At 40.9% G+C, this 16,074-nt stretch overlaps 1 protein-coding gene across 1 annotated transcript in view; it reads left to right on the top strand.

Annotated features, from left to right (window-relative positions):
* The first annotated feature begins 14,592 nt into the window (after positions 1–14,592).
* The window catches only part of PDE11A (phosphodiesterase 11A), a 419,270-nt gene continuing 417,788 nt past the window's right edge, over positions 14,593–16,074 (top strand). The window contains exon 1 of the mRNA XM_065880101.1: positions 14,593–15,492. Within this exon, the coding sequence (XP_065736173.1) occupies positions 14,593–15,492 (900 nt within the window). The remainder of the gene's footprint in view (positions 15,493–16,074) is intronic.

Genomic DNA, 16,074 nt, shown 5'->3' with positions numbered 1-16,074 from the left:
AATTGGGGTTGACATATAGCATTATATTAATTTCAGCTGTACAACATAATGATTCAAATTTTTATATACTGCAAAATGATTACTACAGCAAGTCTAGTTAACATCCATCACCATACATAGTTACAAAACTTTTATTTCTCCTTGATGAGAACTTTTAAGACATACACTCCTTAACAACTTTCAAATATGCAATACAGTATCGTTAAATATAGTCAGTCACCATGCTGCATATTATATTCTCATGATTTATTTATTTTATGACTGGAAGTTTGTACCTTTTGACCACCTTCATCCATTTTGCCTATCCCCCACCCCCACCTCTGGCAACCACCAGTCTTTTCTCTGTATCTGTGAGCTTGCTGTTTTTGGTTTTTAGATCCCACATATAAGTTAGATCATTTGGTATTTGTCTCTCTCTGTTGGACTTATTTCACTTAGCGTAATGCCCTCAAGGTCCATCCATGTTGTCACAAATGGCAAGATTTCATCCTTTTTTACATCTGAATAATATTCCATTGTGTATATATACCACGTCGTCTTTATTCATTCATTCATCGATGGACACTTAGGTTGTTTCTATATCTTGGCTGTGGTAAATAATGCTGCAATAAACATATGGGTACAGATATCTTTTTGAGTTAGTGGTTTTTTCCTTTGGATAAATATGCAGAAGTGGAATTGCTATGCCATGTGGTAATTCTATTTTTAATTTTTTGAGGAACCTCTATTCTGTTTTCAATAGTGGCTGCACCAAATTGCATTCCCACCAACAGTACACAGGGTTCCCTTTTCTCTGTATGCTCACCAACACTTGTTATTTCTTGTCTTTTTGATAATAGCCATTCTAGCAGGTATGAGTTAATAATCTCATTATGGTGTTGAGTTGCATTGCCTTCATGATTAGTGATGGTGAGCACCTTTTCATGTATCTGTTGGCCAGCTGTATGTCTTCTTTGGAAAAATGTCTGAATGTTCCTCTGCCCATTTTTTAATTGTTGCATTGTATGAGTTCTTCATATATTTTGGATATTAACCCCTTATCAGGTAGATGATTTGGAGATATTTTCTTTCATTCTGTAGATTGCGATTCCATTTTGTTGATGATTTCCTTTGCTGTCAACTGCTGCATTCTTGTTTCTCAATTCTCTACTTGCTTGCAGCTGCCTACTCCCATTTCAGACTTGCTCATATCTGCCTTCTGGATTGTGAAACCATCAGCTTTGCTCTAACTATCCCTGCTCTCCTACTACTTCTCCAATTCTGATATGTGAGGAAAAAAAACCAAAGCCTTTGAAAATTCCAACTTTAGATTAACTATACACTAATGATCAAATTATTGTGCAGTTTTACTTGAAGCATGAAAAATTAGCTACCTTTGGTAGCTAGGACTAGAAGATTCTATTCTATTATTATATCTGAGAACTTTGGTAAACTACTCAATATAATTTATCATTGGAAGTTAAATTCTGATTTAGAAGAGACAGTCACTTCTCTTATAATTCTGGATAGGATAAACATGGTCTTCTTGGAGAGTTAATTTTACTTGATAAAAACCTTTTTTGGATTTTTATTCTTTTGAAAGGTTTTATTCTGATGTGGAAGAATGTCTTTAATACACTGTTGAGTAAAGAAAGTAAATTTCTTGGGGCTTCCCTGGTGGCGCAGTGGTTGAGAGTCCACCTGCCGGTGCGGGGGACACGGGTTTGTGCCCTGGTCCGGGACGATCCCACATGCCGCGGAGTGGCTGGGCCCGTGAGCCATGGCCTCTGAGCCTGCGTGTCCGGAGCCTGTGCTCTGCAACGGGAGAGGCCACAACAGTGAGAGGCCCGTGTACTGCAAAAAAAAAAAAAAAAAAAAAAGAAAGTAAATTTCTGATCAATGTTACAGAACGGTTCAATTTATATATGGTTTTTTTCTGTGCACATACAAAAATATGTATATATAAAGGTATCTATATATCTATTTGTCTATTGATACATACTATACTGATAAGTGTGTTTCTAGGGAACAGGGATGGAAGACTTTTATTTTTCCTTTATATAATCTTGTTATATTTAAATTTTTACAAGTATATATTATCCTGTCAATAAAAAGAAAGCACAAAAGTCACTAAAATTTTGTTGCCGATGTAAAAGTAAAATCTGTGAATTCTTTTTGTGTGTCAGTAAATCTCATTTTATGAAAATTTAGAAAGAAGAACATTTCCATGCATAGTGAGTTATTGGGAAGCTTACTTTGCGTGTATTTTGGGAATGTGGAGTTAGTTGTACCGCCTGCCGGAAGGCATGGTGGCTACTGTAGCAGGGAGCAGTAATGCTGACACGTCCTGAGAGGGCTGGTTGTATTGATCTGCAAGACTCCCCTGAACATGTGCAAAACCAGGACAGCCAGTTCTTTTGAAAAGCAAGTGCGTCGTCTTTCTAAGCAGTGTTTTTTATTTGTTTGTTGTTTATGTTTTTTGGCTTCTCAAATTGGTTCAATTTCCTGCCGTGATTGTGCTCTTTCACATATTTAGTTCTGTTAAATTCTATCTTTCTCTACCGTGATTTTTTTTCAGTTACCCCCAACTAGCAGAAATTATGGTTTTAAAAATAATTATTCATGTCAGCATTTATGTTCCTTAAAAATAGTGTGTTTAAAATTGTATTTCCTTAAGGAATATGAATTGGTGGTTAAAATAGTGATAGCAATAACAATAATAGAATAGCTAACATTTACTGAGAGCTTACTATTTGCCAAATACTGTTCTAAGTGCTATACATGTATGAACTCATTTCATCCTCCAGACAATCCTGTTAGGGAAATGATTCACATTTTATAGACATAGAATCTGAAGCATAGAGAAGTTAAGTAAGTTGCCCTACCATACCTAGCTTGAAACTAATGAAAATATGTTAAATAGAAATTCTGACCAACCTAAAATCATTAAGGGCAGTGACAGAGATTGCCTTGTGCTCCCCACAATGGCCTTCACTGTGACCATGATTATGATAGATAGCAACACTCCCACTTCACTAGGGAATCTGCTAAAGGAGAAAAGCCAGCCTACAAAGTACATATTTAAGACACAAGTCTGCAATTTCAGAAAAAAAGACCGGGTTAGAAGCAATACAATGAAGTCACTACCACAGACAAACAAACAAACAAACAAACAAACAAAAAATGCTTTAAACTCCCTCCAAGGTCATTGTCAGAATATCTTTGGAGGGTAAAGTTCATTTAATAGGGAAAATTTGGAGAAGCCCAATCGAACAGATGGATGAAAGAGTGCAAGAAAAGGCAGCCAGGCTGAAAATGACAAATTTTACTTTGCTCGAAAGAGTATTTGGATGAGAAACTGAAATTAACCACATTCTTTATCTTATTATTGTATTATGGCATGAATTTAATAATTTGGCCAAATTTTTTGTTTTTTTCTTTACTATATTTATTATGTTGATATCTGGTAAGACATTTAAATTGTTCTATTTCTAGGTGGTAAAATAACTGGTAAAGAAATTTCCTACACTTACAAGAGTCTCATTAAGAAGCAGGTTTTGTGCTGAAAAAATAAATATATACACAGTGAGAAAATCTTTCAGAGGCTAAATTTCGGGGGAAATATCCAGCATCAGATTCTATCTTGGATTGACTGTTTGCATAATGCACAAGGCTACACTCATTATCTGTTCTTACAGCACATAACAATGATGTGATTAGAGTTTCTGGAACGGTAACTAATTATGTTAGCTGCTATTTCACATTATATCCTATATTAGGAAGATTATTTTGGCAAGAGATTCATAGTTTCTCAAAGTTCAAATTGTTTTAATTTTGATATATTTATTTGGGGGAAGGTAAATTCTAACATTAAAACATTATAAATGTTTTATGGAGAGCATGTGGTATGTTGTCAAAAATGTTTATTTGAAACTTATAGATTGGCCTTGTTCTCATTTATCATAATCACTCGAAAGATAAAAAATAATTAAGAGTTGACATGTTTGCTTTTTGATATTAGTTGCTGTTAAAGTTACTCTTGGGAGTAATATTTCATCTTTGAATCAAACTGTAAATAACAGATGAGACAAATGGAGACTGTCTTTTAAGTGATAAGGCATACTTATTCTATTCTTACAGTGTTTTTCCTATAATACATGTAAAGCAGTAACTGGAATGATTAATTACTTTTGATTTAGTGAATGAAGGCATGGCAATTAAGCAGAAAGGCCTCAGTATTTAATATTTATTATTCTTCTTCTTATGTGTTAATTCCCTAAATGAAAACTGAACCATCTATAGTTGAATTTTCCTCCAATTTTTTCCTCCTTTTGTTCTGGTATTAGTGGGCCTACACTTTCAATATTAATACTAATTATGGATTATTATTAGATATAAACAATATCATACAGCATTTAAGAATACGTCTGATTTCTTTTTATAGATTTCCTTGTCTGTCCTACTCCATCAATGGTAGCTTGTATTGTCAGCTGTAGTTTAATGTAAATATCTCCCTAGCTAGACTATAAATAATGTTATTTGAGGAAAGGGATAATCCTTTGACTATTTTATATTCTCAGCGTCTAACTCAACATTTGATTGTTTAAGATAGTTTTAGCAAAGTTACCTTTATAAAGATTCAAGGAATTTTTAAAATATTAAATTTGTGCGTATTCTACTAAGTTTGAGTCTCCAAATGTAGAGAAAATATTTTGAGACTGTTAAAAGCCAATGAATTAATTTTATCAGCATATCATTCTTCAGCAAGATACTTTGATTATTGCTGATTTTTCTTCTGAGATAAAATACTCTATTGATTTTAAGAAGAAGAAAACAGAATATGTAAAACATTTATGGCATGATATGGAAACATATTTTTCTGTATCTTCATGGGTCATTATTGTTCACCTAGATATCTTTAAAAAATTTTAAATTTACCTTCTAGGTACTTATTTTTCTTTAATACAATTATGAATGCGGGTGGGCTTGTTGCTCAGAGTGGTTTCAATTTTTTAATTGAAAAAAGAAGAGATAAATAAAAGAATAATAAAATGTGCTTTGATGTAAAATTTTTTAAAATGGAGAATTAAATGCATCATATTGGGTTAAATAAATACCAAGTATTAAATAATTTATAGCAGATATCTGACCAAAATATATGGAAGCAGGAGGACAGATGACACAGGAGGATAGAACACTGCTTCTTATTATGGAAACAGGTAAAACTTCATGTAGGATGTGACATTTCAAATGGGTCTAAGTGGAACAGAGAAGTTAGAGAGGCAGGACAGGGGAGAAGGGCTTTTCAGGAGGAAGCCAAGAAGAGAGAAGGTATCTGCATGCTTGGAGACTGTGTGGTAGGGAGTAGCAGAAGATGAGAACAGAGATGGAAGATAGAGATACAATGATGAAGGATCTAATATTTGTTTCCCAGGGTTGTTATAACAAATTACCCCAAACTTGGTGGTTTAAAGCAGTAAAAATTATTCTCTGACAGCGCTGAAAGCCGGAACTCCAAAATCAAGGTGTTGGGAAAGGTTTATTTATTTATTTATTTTTCTGGAGGCTCTGAGGGAGAATCCATCTCTCACGTCTCTTCTAGCTTGTGGTGGCTGCCAGCAATCCTTGATGTTCCTTGGCCTGTAGATGTATCACTCCAATCTCTGCTTCTGTCTTCACATTGCCTTCTCTTCTGTGTATCTCTGTTTTCTGTTCTGTATCTTATAAGGAAAACTGCCACTGGATTTAGGCCTAAGTTCAGGATGCTCTTATCTTGAGATCCTTAACTTAATTACATCTGCAAAGACCCTCTTTCTAAATAAGGTCACGTTCACAGGTTCTGGGAGGACATGTCTTTTGGAAGGCTGCCATTCAACCCACTACATGTCTTTGACAAGGACTTATGTCTATAAATAAAGAGTTTATTTAAAAATAAAGTTTATAAGTAAGGCTGTGCCATTATTACACTTGTTATGTGGAAGACAATACTGTTCAGTAGAGAACTGGACAGTTAATGAAGGCTTGAATTAAGGCACGTGGGTTTGGAGGAGAGAATCCGGTTTCAAAGAGAAATTTCTAAAGTAAAATATATAGAATTGAATGACCTGAGGTGTGGAGGAGTGAGAGTGATGTTGGAGATGATAAATTTGAGGTGTCTGTGAGATTTTTAGGAGCAAATTTCTCGTAGCAATTGTAAATGTGGGTTGGGGATTCAGGGGAGAGCTTGTGTGGTTGACTGTCAAATTGGTGGCTCCCAGTGAACCACAGCTGTAAGGATTCACATCCTTGTCCTTCCTCTGCATTTAGCTTGGCTATATGATTGGCTTTGGCCAGTGGGGTATTAAGTATGATAAGATGATAAGAGCTTGGTAAGCTCTTGCACATTGGGCTTATCTTCTTGAAACACTCCCCCTTGGAACCCAGATGCCACACTGTAAGGAAGGACAGGTTGTCCTTCTGGAGAGAGAAGCCATATGAAGAAGAACTGGAGGATGAGACAGTGAGAAAACTGGAGGCTTCTGTGGCAAGAGGCCTCCTGGAGGAGAAATGAGTAACCCCAGCACTGAGGTCCTGGATGTGTGTAAGAGGCCTTCTTGGAGGTTCCAGTGCATTCCAGTGGCCAGCTAAATGCAGCCATAGAAGCGATTCCTGCTAATACCAAGTGGCACAGAAGAACCACTGGTCAACCCACACAGCTGTGATAAGCAAAAACCAACCAAACAAAAAACACCCCTTAGTTTTAAGCAACTAAATTTTGAGGTGGTTTGTTATGCATGTGTTATGGACTAAATGTTTGTGTCCCTGCAAAATTCATATGTTTAAGCCCTCACCTCCGATGTGATGGTACTTGGAAATGGGGCCTTTGGGAGGTAGTTAAGGTTAGGTGAGGTCTTGAGGGTGAGGCCCTGGTTTGAAGAGATTAGTGCCTTAATAAGAAGGGACACCAGAGAGCTTTCTCTCTCTCTCTGCCATGTGAGGACACAGTAAGAAGGCAGCCATCTGCAAGCCAAGAAGAGAGCTCTCACTAGAACACAGCCATGCTAGTACCTGACCTGACCTCAGACTTTCGGCCTCCAGAACTGTGGGAAATAAATTTCTGTTGTTTAAGACACCTAGTCTATGGTATTTCATTATGGCAGCCCAGTTAAATAAGATAGCATCTGTTGGTAGAAAATGGAATCACCTTGGAACATGATATATGGATTGGGGAGTATAAAAACAGGAGATGCAGTCATGGGAATGGACCTTAAATGAGTAATTGCAACAATTAAGGAAGGCCACAGGAGGTAGAAAAACTAGTGAGATAAACTGAGAAATGATGGTTACTCATTGTTTTGAGAGAATGTAATTAAAATCCATTCAAGTAATACAGAATCAGGAAATGGTTCTGTTGAGAAAAAGTTTCACGAACAGAGCACTATCATAAAACTAGGATGAGGATTAAAATGGACATTATATTTGACAGTTGGGAGGCCATTGAATGACACTGGTGAATAAACACTGAATCTTAGGGCTGCAGATGATCTTAGAGCAGCACTCCCAAATAGAACTTTCTAAGATATACACAGTCCAGTATGGTAGCCATTAGCCACACATGGCTATTGGGACTTGAAGTGTGAGTAGTTTCCCAAAGAACTGAATTTATAATTTTATTTAATTTTAATTAATTAACATTTAAATTTAGTTAGCCACATGTGGCTAGTGGATACCATATGGGATAGTACAGTATTGGGAGCACTAAATTTAAGGAAGCTGAGGTCCTTGTAAATTAAATATGAGAGCTATATTTTGTTCAAAGATAATTTGGGGAGAAATTGCTGAAAATGGTAATAGTGAGGGGAGGGAAAAAAGACAATTGAAATGGAGTAAAAAAGAAAATTTAACATTAAAATATTTTAAACAAAAAGTATACCATTATAATTTGTTGTACATGACTATTGCTAAGAGTATAAGCGCTATTGAGGGCAACCTGTTAATTTGATTAGTGATACTAGGAATTAAGTCAGTTATACTTTGTAACACAGCTATACTTGTCCAGGTAGTGTGTAAATGCATGCTTCAGAATTACATGCACAGTTTCTTCTTCTGCAGTTAAAGAAACAGACTTCAATCCCAAATGCCCAGCTGGACAGTGCTAATCTAATTTATCCCTCCTGGTGTATATTAATCCACACAGTTACTTTATATATTTACCATTCTCTTGTGAGTTACTATGGGTTACAAAATTTCACTGGATTAAGGTGAAATCACTACTGGGATAGGGAGTGACAATTTAAACAGGCACATGTAGAGATTCTGCAAAATAGAATGGGAAAAAACGGTGCTTACAAAATTTAAAACCAGGTAAGGTACCTGTAGTGGTTAATTTTATGTGATAAATTGAGTAGGCCATAGAGTACCCAGATTAAACATTGTTTCTGGGTGTGTCTGTGAGAATATTTCTGGATGAGACTAACATTTGAATTGGTGGACTCAGCTCTTCCCATTGTGGGTGGGCATCATCCAGTCCATTGAAGGCCTGAATAGAACAAAAGGTGGAGGAAGAAGGAATTCACCCTTTTTCCCCTGCTTAACTGCTTGAGCTGGGACACCTCATCTCATCTTCTCCTGCCCTTGGACTGGGATGTACATCATTTGCTCCTCTTGCTCTCAGGCCTTCAAACTCAGACTGAATTACGCTACTGGCTTTCCTGGATTTCCATCTTGCAGACAGCAGGTCATGGGACTTCTCATCCTCCATAATCATGTGAGCCAGTTCCTCCTAATAAACCTATCTCTGTCTCTATCTCTCTTTTCTCTCTCTGTATATAATCCTATTGGTTCTGTGTCCTCTGGAGAAGCCTGAGTAACACAGCACCTCAGGTTTTGGATTTGGTATAGACTATGACCAATTCTGATAATGAAATTTCTGTAAAGGTAAACATCTCTGTGGAAGTTTTCATCTTTTTGGAATGGGAATAACCCATCTTCTGTTTGATCCTGTGGACTCCTATTTCCTAAAAGAATACTATGCCAATTTTAATTAATTTTGAAGTGAATGTTTCATTTTGAAAATTGGATCAGCGTATCTGATGATGTTTACTGGCCACATTAATGGAAGTCTGTTTCAGGAGATGGAATGATTATGAGACAGGCTTAGGCAACAGAATTTCTTTGGCTTCAAGAGGTTGGTATCGAGTTCTGGGATGTATGGGTAGGATGGAACCAGGAGCAGATCAGAGGTCGTTCTTGGCAGGTGACTTTGGAGGAGTTAGGTGTCTGCTCTGGATCTCAATTTACACATATGTGAAATGAAAGTGGAGTATTAGATTATCTCTAAGGTTTCATCCAGTACTAAAATTTAATAGGTCTTCTTTGGAATAACAAAAGTTACCTTGCAAGTAACCCAGTGCTTTGCATGTTGCTCAATAATGGCAGTGATGAAGTAATGAATACTTGGATCATTATTCTTGAAAACTAGTTATTCTTGAAAACTACAAATAGGAGGGCCCCTTTATCTTCTCCGATGAGAGGCTATTTGGTCAATATTTACAACTTGGTGGAAAGGGGGAAGTGTAGATAGGGAGGGAGTCTGCAGAGTTTCTTACTTGAGCTATCTTCACAATATTGTATCTTTTCAGGGTGAGTGCCATAGAGGGTTTTGTTGACTGCAAATGTAGTTGTAGGGTGTATTATAGACAGTTTTGGTGGAATTAGCAGGGAGCAGAAGAGGGCAGAATTACACAGAAAATTCTCTGGAGTTATATAGCATCCGTTATTTCCTAAGGGGACTCCTTCAAGGTTCCATTTTGGGCCAATTATTTTCCATTTGCCCCTGCAGATCTTACACAAATCCCTTGTCCTATTCTACTCTCTGCCCAGGAGGGATGACATATGGATTCCATCAACAAGCTCCTAACCTCTAGCTTCTAGCTAGGTCTGGTCAGGATATGAGGGAGGGAGAAAAATGAAATCAAGGTATTTATTCCTGATATCCCACCCTTTGAGGTCAGCTTGAGCTGTCCATGTCCTTTGACAGGTTGTTACTGCTTCTCTGAAGGCAATAGTCACTCACAAGTCTCTCTTCTTCTGGGTCCTGGTAACTGTTCCCTTCCTGTTCTCATCAGGTCTAGGGGTGGTGACTTCTCTGCTGCTGTGAGTCCCAAGTTCCTTCACTATCCCTGTGGTTTACCTGTGTAATTAGTTCCTTTTAAAATTAACCCTCTTAGAATTACTTTGAGTGTGCTCTATTTCCTGCTGGAACCATGACTAATAGCTATACCATTCTACAAATGGAGAATGAAGATGAAATGGCAGCTGGTGCCAGATCGCCACACATCTTATCATGCAGCCCTCCATCACAGCCCTCTGGAGCATCTTAATTGTGCCCTCTGTCACCTTTTCATTTTCTTCCTCAACAGTTGACTTCTTCAGTGGCCTCATGGACCAAGCAGGGAATAAGGCTATAGCCAATTCAAAACCAAGCCACAGATGCTCAATTCCTTCTCCTACCCTTCCCAGTATCTACTCCAGCTCTTCTTGGCACTGTAGACTGTGAGATTCTCAATCAAAGGCAGAGGTTTTTTCTTGGTCTTCTTTTGTTCCTAGAGCCTGGAACATAATACATGTGGAACATCTGCTTATGTAATGAATACATGGAAGATGGAATTAAGGAAATGTCTATTTATTAAGCCCTGTTTCCAGGCAGCCCAGGGGTGCTCTGCTTCTCTCCCTTCCTTGAGGATGCTCATTGCTTTTCTTGTCTCCTTGCATAGCAGTGCTGCTCTGTTCTGACCAGTCATGTGCTTTTGTAAATGGCTTTTGTTTTTTTTTCTATAACAGCTTTAATGAGATATAATTCACATGCCATACAATTCACCCATCATTTAATATGTACAATTCAGTGTTTTTAGTATATTCACAGAATTGTGCAACCATCACCACATTCAATTTTAGAACATTTAATTACCCCCCCCCAGGCCTTATACCCATTAGTGGTTACCCCTCCCCCACCAAACTTTCGTACAACTCCTCTTGCCCTCATCTTCTGGCAACCACTAATCTATGGATTTGCCTATGCTGGACATTTCATATAAATGGAATTGTACAGTATGTGGTCCTTTGTGAGTGGCTTCTTTCACTTTGCACACTGATTTCAAGCTTCATTCAAGTTGTAGCATGTATTAGTACTTCATTCATTTTTGTTACATCTAAATTTATTCTACTATATGGATACACCACATTTTGTTTATCCATTCATCAACTGGTGGGCAGTAGAATTGTTTCCTCTGAATTCTGGTAGGTGTTTGACAACTAGCAATCTGGGAAAAAAAGTCCTTCTTCATAGCATTTGTTGATTTCCTTGGTGTAAATACCCCCATCATGGCTGATTGCAAGCTACATGATGTCACTGAACATGGAGTTGGAAAGAGATGCTAAAACAGGCTCTTGTGAGCCCCTATAAGCCAGCTCCAGCATACCGCTCTGACCATCTTTACTGATGGGTCACCCAAGTTACCAGAGATGTGGCCACACACTATTACTTTAGGATAATAATAATGATAATAATAAAAGTAATACAACAGGGAACATTTATTGAGCACTTTATGTGTACCAGGCACTGTGCTAAGCTGTTTTTTCTCATTTAATTCTTGATCACAATTCATCTCCTTAGCAGCCTGCAGCTCCAAACTACCAATGTTCTGTGCTTGGTTCAATGTCTCCTAGCTGGTCCCCCTACTGTTTCTTAAGTACTCCAAACACATTACATCTCACAACTTCAGCACATTTCCTCTAACTGTTACACTCTTTTCCACAGATATTAACATAGCTCATTCCCTCATTTCTACCAGATCTCCGCTCAGGTATTCCCTCCTCAGAAAGGCCTTTCTACCACCTCATCACTTCATTTAATACTTTGCCAAGTTTTGTTTTTCTTCATAGCACTTATCACTGGCATTCTCTTATTCTGTATACAGTTGACCCTTGAACAAAGTAGGAGTTAGGGGTGCCGACCCCTGCAAAGTTGAAAATCCACCTATAACTTATAGTTGGCTCTCTGTATCAGTGGTTCTGCATTCATGGATTCAACCAACCCTGGATCATGTAGTACTGTAGTATTTGCTGCTGAAAAATATCCATGTATTAGGGGACCTGCAGTTCAAACCCCTGTTGTTCAAGGGTCAGCTGTATTTACTTTATTTGTTTACTGGCTGTCTCCCCACCACACTGTAAGCTCCGTGAAGGCAGACTCTTGTTCGCAGTTGCATTGCCAGTGCCAAGACCATGCCCTTAATCCCACTACTAAGCTGGGAAATTCGGAATTTTCAAACAAGTGCCTCTCTTCTCCCTCTCTGCTCCTCCTGCTGCTGTCAAAGGGATGTTTAGAGAACATTATGCCCCAGTCCCTGCATCTCTGTTACTGGCCCGAATCCCAGTAGAGCTAGGGCTCAACTGACACAGGTGGGAGACAATCTAGTGATGTGGCTGAGCGCGTACCTCACTCTGGGGCCAGTCTCAGTGGACCCACATCCCAGCTCTGGCAGCAGCTCACTGTGTGCGCTGGGTAGGTTACTCAAGAGTTTCCTATCTTTAAAACAGGATAATAAGAGTCCCTACCTCATAAATCTGTTGTGAGGATTAAATTAACATGTTAATTTAAAGTGATCAACACATAGCAAGTGTTCAATACACCTTGGTGAGGACATCATCTGGAGTAAGCTTTACTTACTGCATAAGTAACCTGTGTGTCCTGCCACATGGAAGCCCCATAAAACTCGCTACCTGCCTCCTCTGCAGCTTTTCTATTACCCTCGTCACTGGCATTCTTTTTTTTTTTTGTAAATGCAGTTTATTTATTTATTTAAATTAGTCAATTTGTTTATTTTTGGCTGCACTGGGTCTTTGTTGCCGTGCGTGGGCTTTCTCTAGTTGCAGTGAGCGGGGGCTACTCTTCGTTGCGGTGTGCGGGCTTCTCATTGTGGTGTCTTTTGTTGCGGAGCACGGGCTCTAGGCACGCGGGCTTCAGTAGTTGTGGCACGCAGGCTCAGTAGTTGTGGCTCACGAGCTCTAGAGTGCAGCCTCAGTAGTTGTGGCACATGGACTTAGTTGCTCTGCGGCATGTGGGATCTTCCCCAACCGAACCTGTGTCCCCTTCATTGGCAGGTGGCTTCTTAACCACTGCGCCACCAGGGAAGTCCCGTCACTGGCGTTCTGTAAGAGCACTTCTAGATTGTCCTGCTGTCCCAGGGAACTGGATGGCTCTCCATCTGCTTTTGTTTCTCACAAAAGAGGAGACCCTTGGGCTTCAAGAAAGTGTGATCAGCCTGCTTCTCTTTCCTGGCAAATCACCTAAGCTTAGCCACTAAGTTGGAAAAGGCCTAAGGGAAACCTGGTTATTCTTAGCCTAACTAGCTGAGACTTGCCAGATCTGGAGCATCCCTAGGGCTTGGGAAAGAAAAGCTCCCACAGAGGAGAATCTTTACCCACAGCCCTAAGATATTGAAAGTAAAGGAAGCCAGACTGAGTGAAGAAAGAAAGAGATGGCATGTCATTCATGAAAAGAAGAGTAACCACCCCGTATGCAGGACTGGCTTGGAAGGAAGCCCTGAGGCCCTCAAGTCCACTTTACTATGTGCTCCTGCTAGGCAGGGTCCTTAATCCAAGGACCTGTGTTTTACACCCTCCTTCCATGTACCACCCTCCCATCCCCAACTCCAGGACCATGAATTTGGTTCAAGTCATGAATTGCTCAGATGGGGAACTTCATTTAGTAATTTTCATAAATCTAGTTCTGTTACTATTTACTGAACGCCCACAAGGAGCTGGGCAGTATTAGTAGGCAGTCCCAGGAATCCTAGGAGCCAAGAATCCACAGTCACATCCCAGAAAAATAATACTCCTGTCTCTCAGCATCATTATATCCTCGGAGTCAGCTTCTGGGTCTGATCCATGCACAACACAAACACTTCCTAGTACCTGGGCTCCCGCGGGGCCTCTGTGAAACGCTGGAGGATTAAGGGGCGGAGAATAGGGAGGGCTGGGGAGGTAAGGAAGGAAGGAGGGGGAAGCAGTAAAGTGCATCTCCCCTTCTAATCGTGTTCCGATCAGGAGTCGGCCGTGTTCCCAGGCGCCGATTCCGGCCGGCAGTCCAGAGACTCTTCCAGGAACCGCCTGGCATCCTGGCCGCGGACTTCGGCTGGTCTGGCGCTCGCGTCTCCCTCCTCCCACCTCTCTCCTCCTCTCTCCGGGATCCGTGCCTCACTCAGGGGCGTGTCCTGCCCTACCTCCCTTTCACAGTGGTCCACTCATCCTGTTACAGCGACAGCGGTGGCGGTGGCGGCGGCAGCCAGAGCAAGAGCAGCGGTAGCTCGGGGTTTTCAGAACGAGCGGCAGCAGCTCTGTGGGGGCACCTGTGCGACGCAGAAGTAGAAGGACTGGGGGTGGGGTTCGTGCCAGCCGCTGAGCCCGAACGGAGGGACGCTTCCCAGCCCCTTAGGATTACACTGCTCTGCAGAATCTCGGCCCGGAGCTGGGAATACCGGTGGGGTGTCATGTGCAGGGCCGGCTAGACGGCTGGGGCAGGGAAACATTTGGTCCAAGTGTAGAGAGGCAGAGAAAGCTGTGTCTGGGACCATGGCAGCCTCCCGCCTGGACTTTGGGGAGGTGGAAACTTTCCTGGACAGGCACCCAGAGTTGTTTGAAGATTACTTGATGCGGAAGGGAAAGCAGGAAATGGTGGAGAAGTGGCTGCAGAGACACAGTCAAAGTCAGGGGGCTTTAGTGGCTGGCACAAGCGACGTGGCTCACGGCGGTGGCAGAGGTAGTAGCAGCAGCGTTGGTGATGGCACCGGAACAAATGTCTCTGCTAGCAGCCAGCACACTCTGGGTGGTGGGGACTCAGGTGGGGTTCCCCTGAATCCCAGCTGGGCCAGTGGCAGCCGCAGCGATGGGAGCCTGCAGCGGAGAGCTTCTCAGAAAGAGCTAAGGAAGAGTTTTGCCCGCTCCAAGGCCATCCACGTGAACAGGACCTACGATGAACAAGTGACCTCCCGGGCCCAGGAGCCCCTGAGCAGTGTGCGGCGGAGGGCACTTCTCCGGAAGGCCAGCTCCCTGCCCCCCACCACTGCTCACATTCTCAGTGCACTGCTGGAATCGCGGGTGAATGTGCCTCAGTACCCCCCTACCGCCATGGACTACAAGTGCCACCTCAAAAAGCATAATGAGCGTCAGTTCTTCCTGGAACTGGTCAAGGATATCTCCAATGACCTTGACCTTACCAGTCTGAGCTACAAGATCCTCATCTTTGTCTGTCTCATGGTGGACGCTGACCGCTGCTCTCTCTTCCTGGTGGAAGGGGCAGCTGCTGGCAAGAAGAGCTTGGTCTCCAAATTCTTTGACGTGCATGCAGGAACCCCACTGCTGCCCTGCAGCTGCACAGAAAACTCAAATGAGGTGCAGGTCCCCTGGGGCAAAGGCATCATTGGCTATGTCGGGGAGCATGGAGAGACGGTCAACATTCCTGATGCCTACCAGGTAGGACTTTGCATTGTTCCCTTCCAGAGCCCCATTGGTCTGGGAACCAAACCTTCTGTTACCCTTTGGCATCCAGGAACACATTAATGTAGACTCTTTACAATATGAATTTTGCTATTTAAATTCCTTCTGAGTTTAGACTAGTTAGAATGTTACTATACTATCTTTGATCTAATGGTCTTTTCCTAACACACAGTGGCTTGTGGAATATTCATATATCACAGGGGCTACGTTTTGTACTCAATAATACCTCGTGTTTCTCTGTCAAGATACCTTGTCTTTAAGAATATCACAGAATGGTTTTAGAATGCATTTGTTAGGTGCTAGAAAAAGATGTCTACTCCAGAATTCCAGTGTTAGTCTGAAGAAAATGGGCATGTTGGTGTCTCTGATGTCATTTTGGGACCGTAATGCATTTCATTCTCATTCAAGATTGGGGAGAGATCATGAGTTCCAAGGTAAGGAAGACGAGGAAAAGAGGAGGAAAGCCAGGGGAAGAATGGGCCTCTGAGCCATTTATGCCTTTTTAGCATCTATTTTAACTGTTTCTGTTGTTGAGCTGAGAGAGGCTGGACAAATTGA

This window comes from Phocoena phocoena, chromosome 7 (genome assembly GCF_963924675.1).
Source record: "Phocoena phocoena chromosome 7, mPhoPho1.1, whole genome shotgun sequence".
In the NCBI taxonomy this organism is placed as follows: domain Eukaryota; kingdom Metazoa; phylum Chordata; class Mammalia; order Artiodactyla; family Phocoenidae; genus Phocoena; species Phocoena phocoena.
Note: the sequence above shows the minus strand (reverse complement) of the source record. Positions and strands in the feature narration are given on the sequence as shown.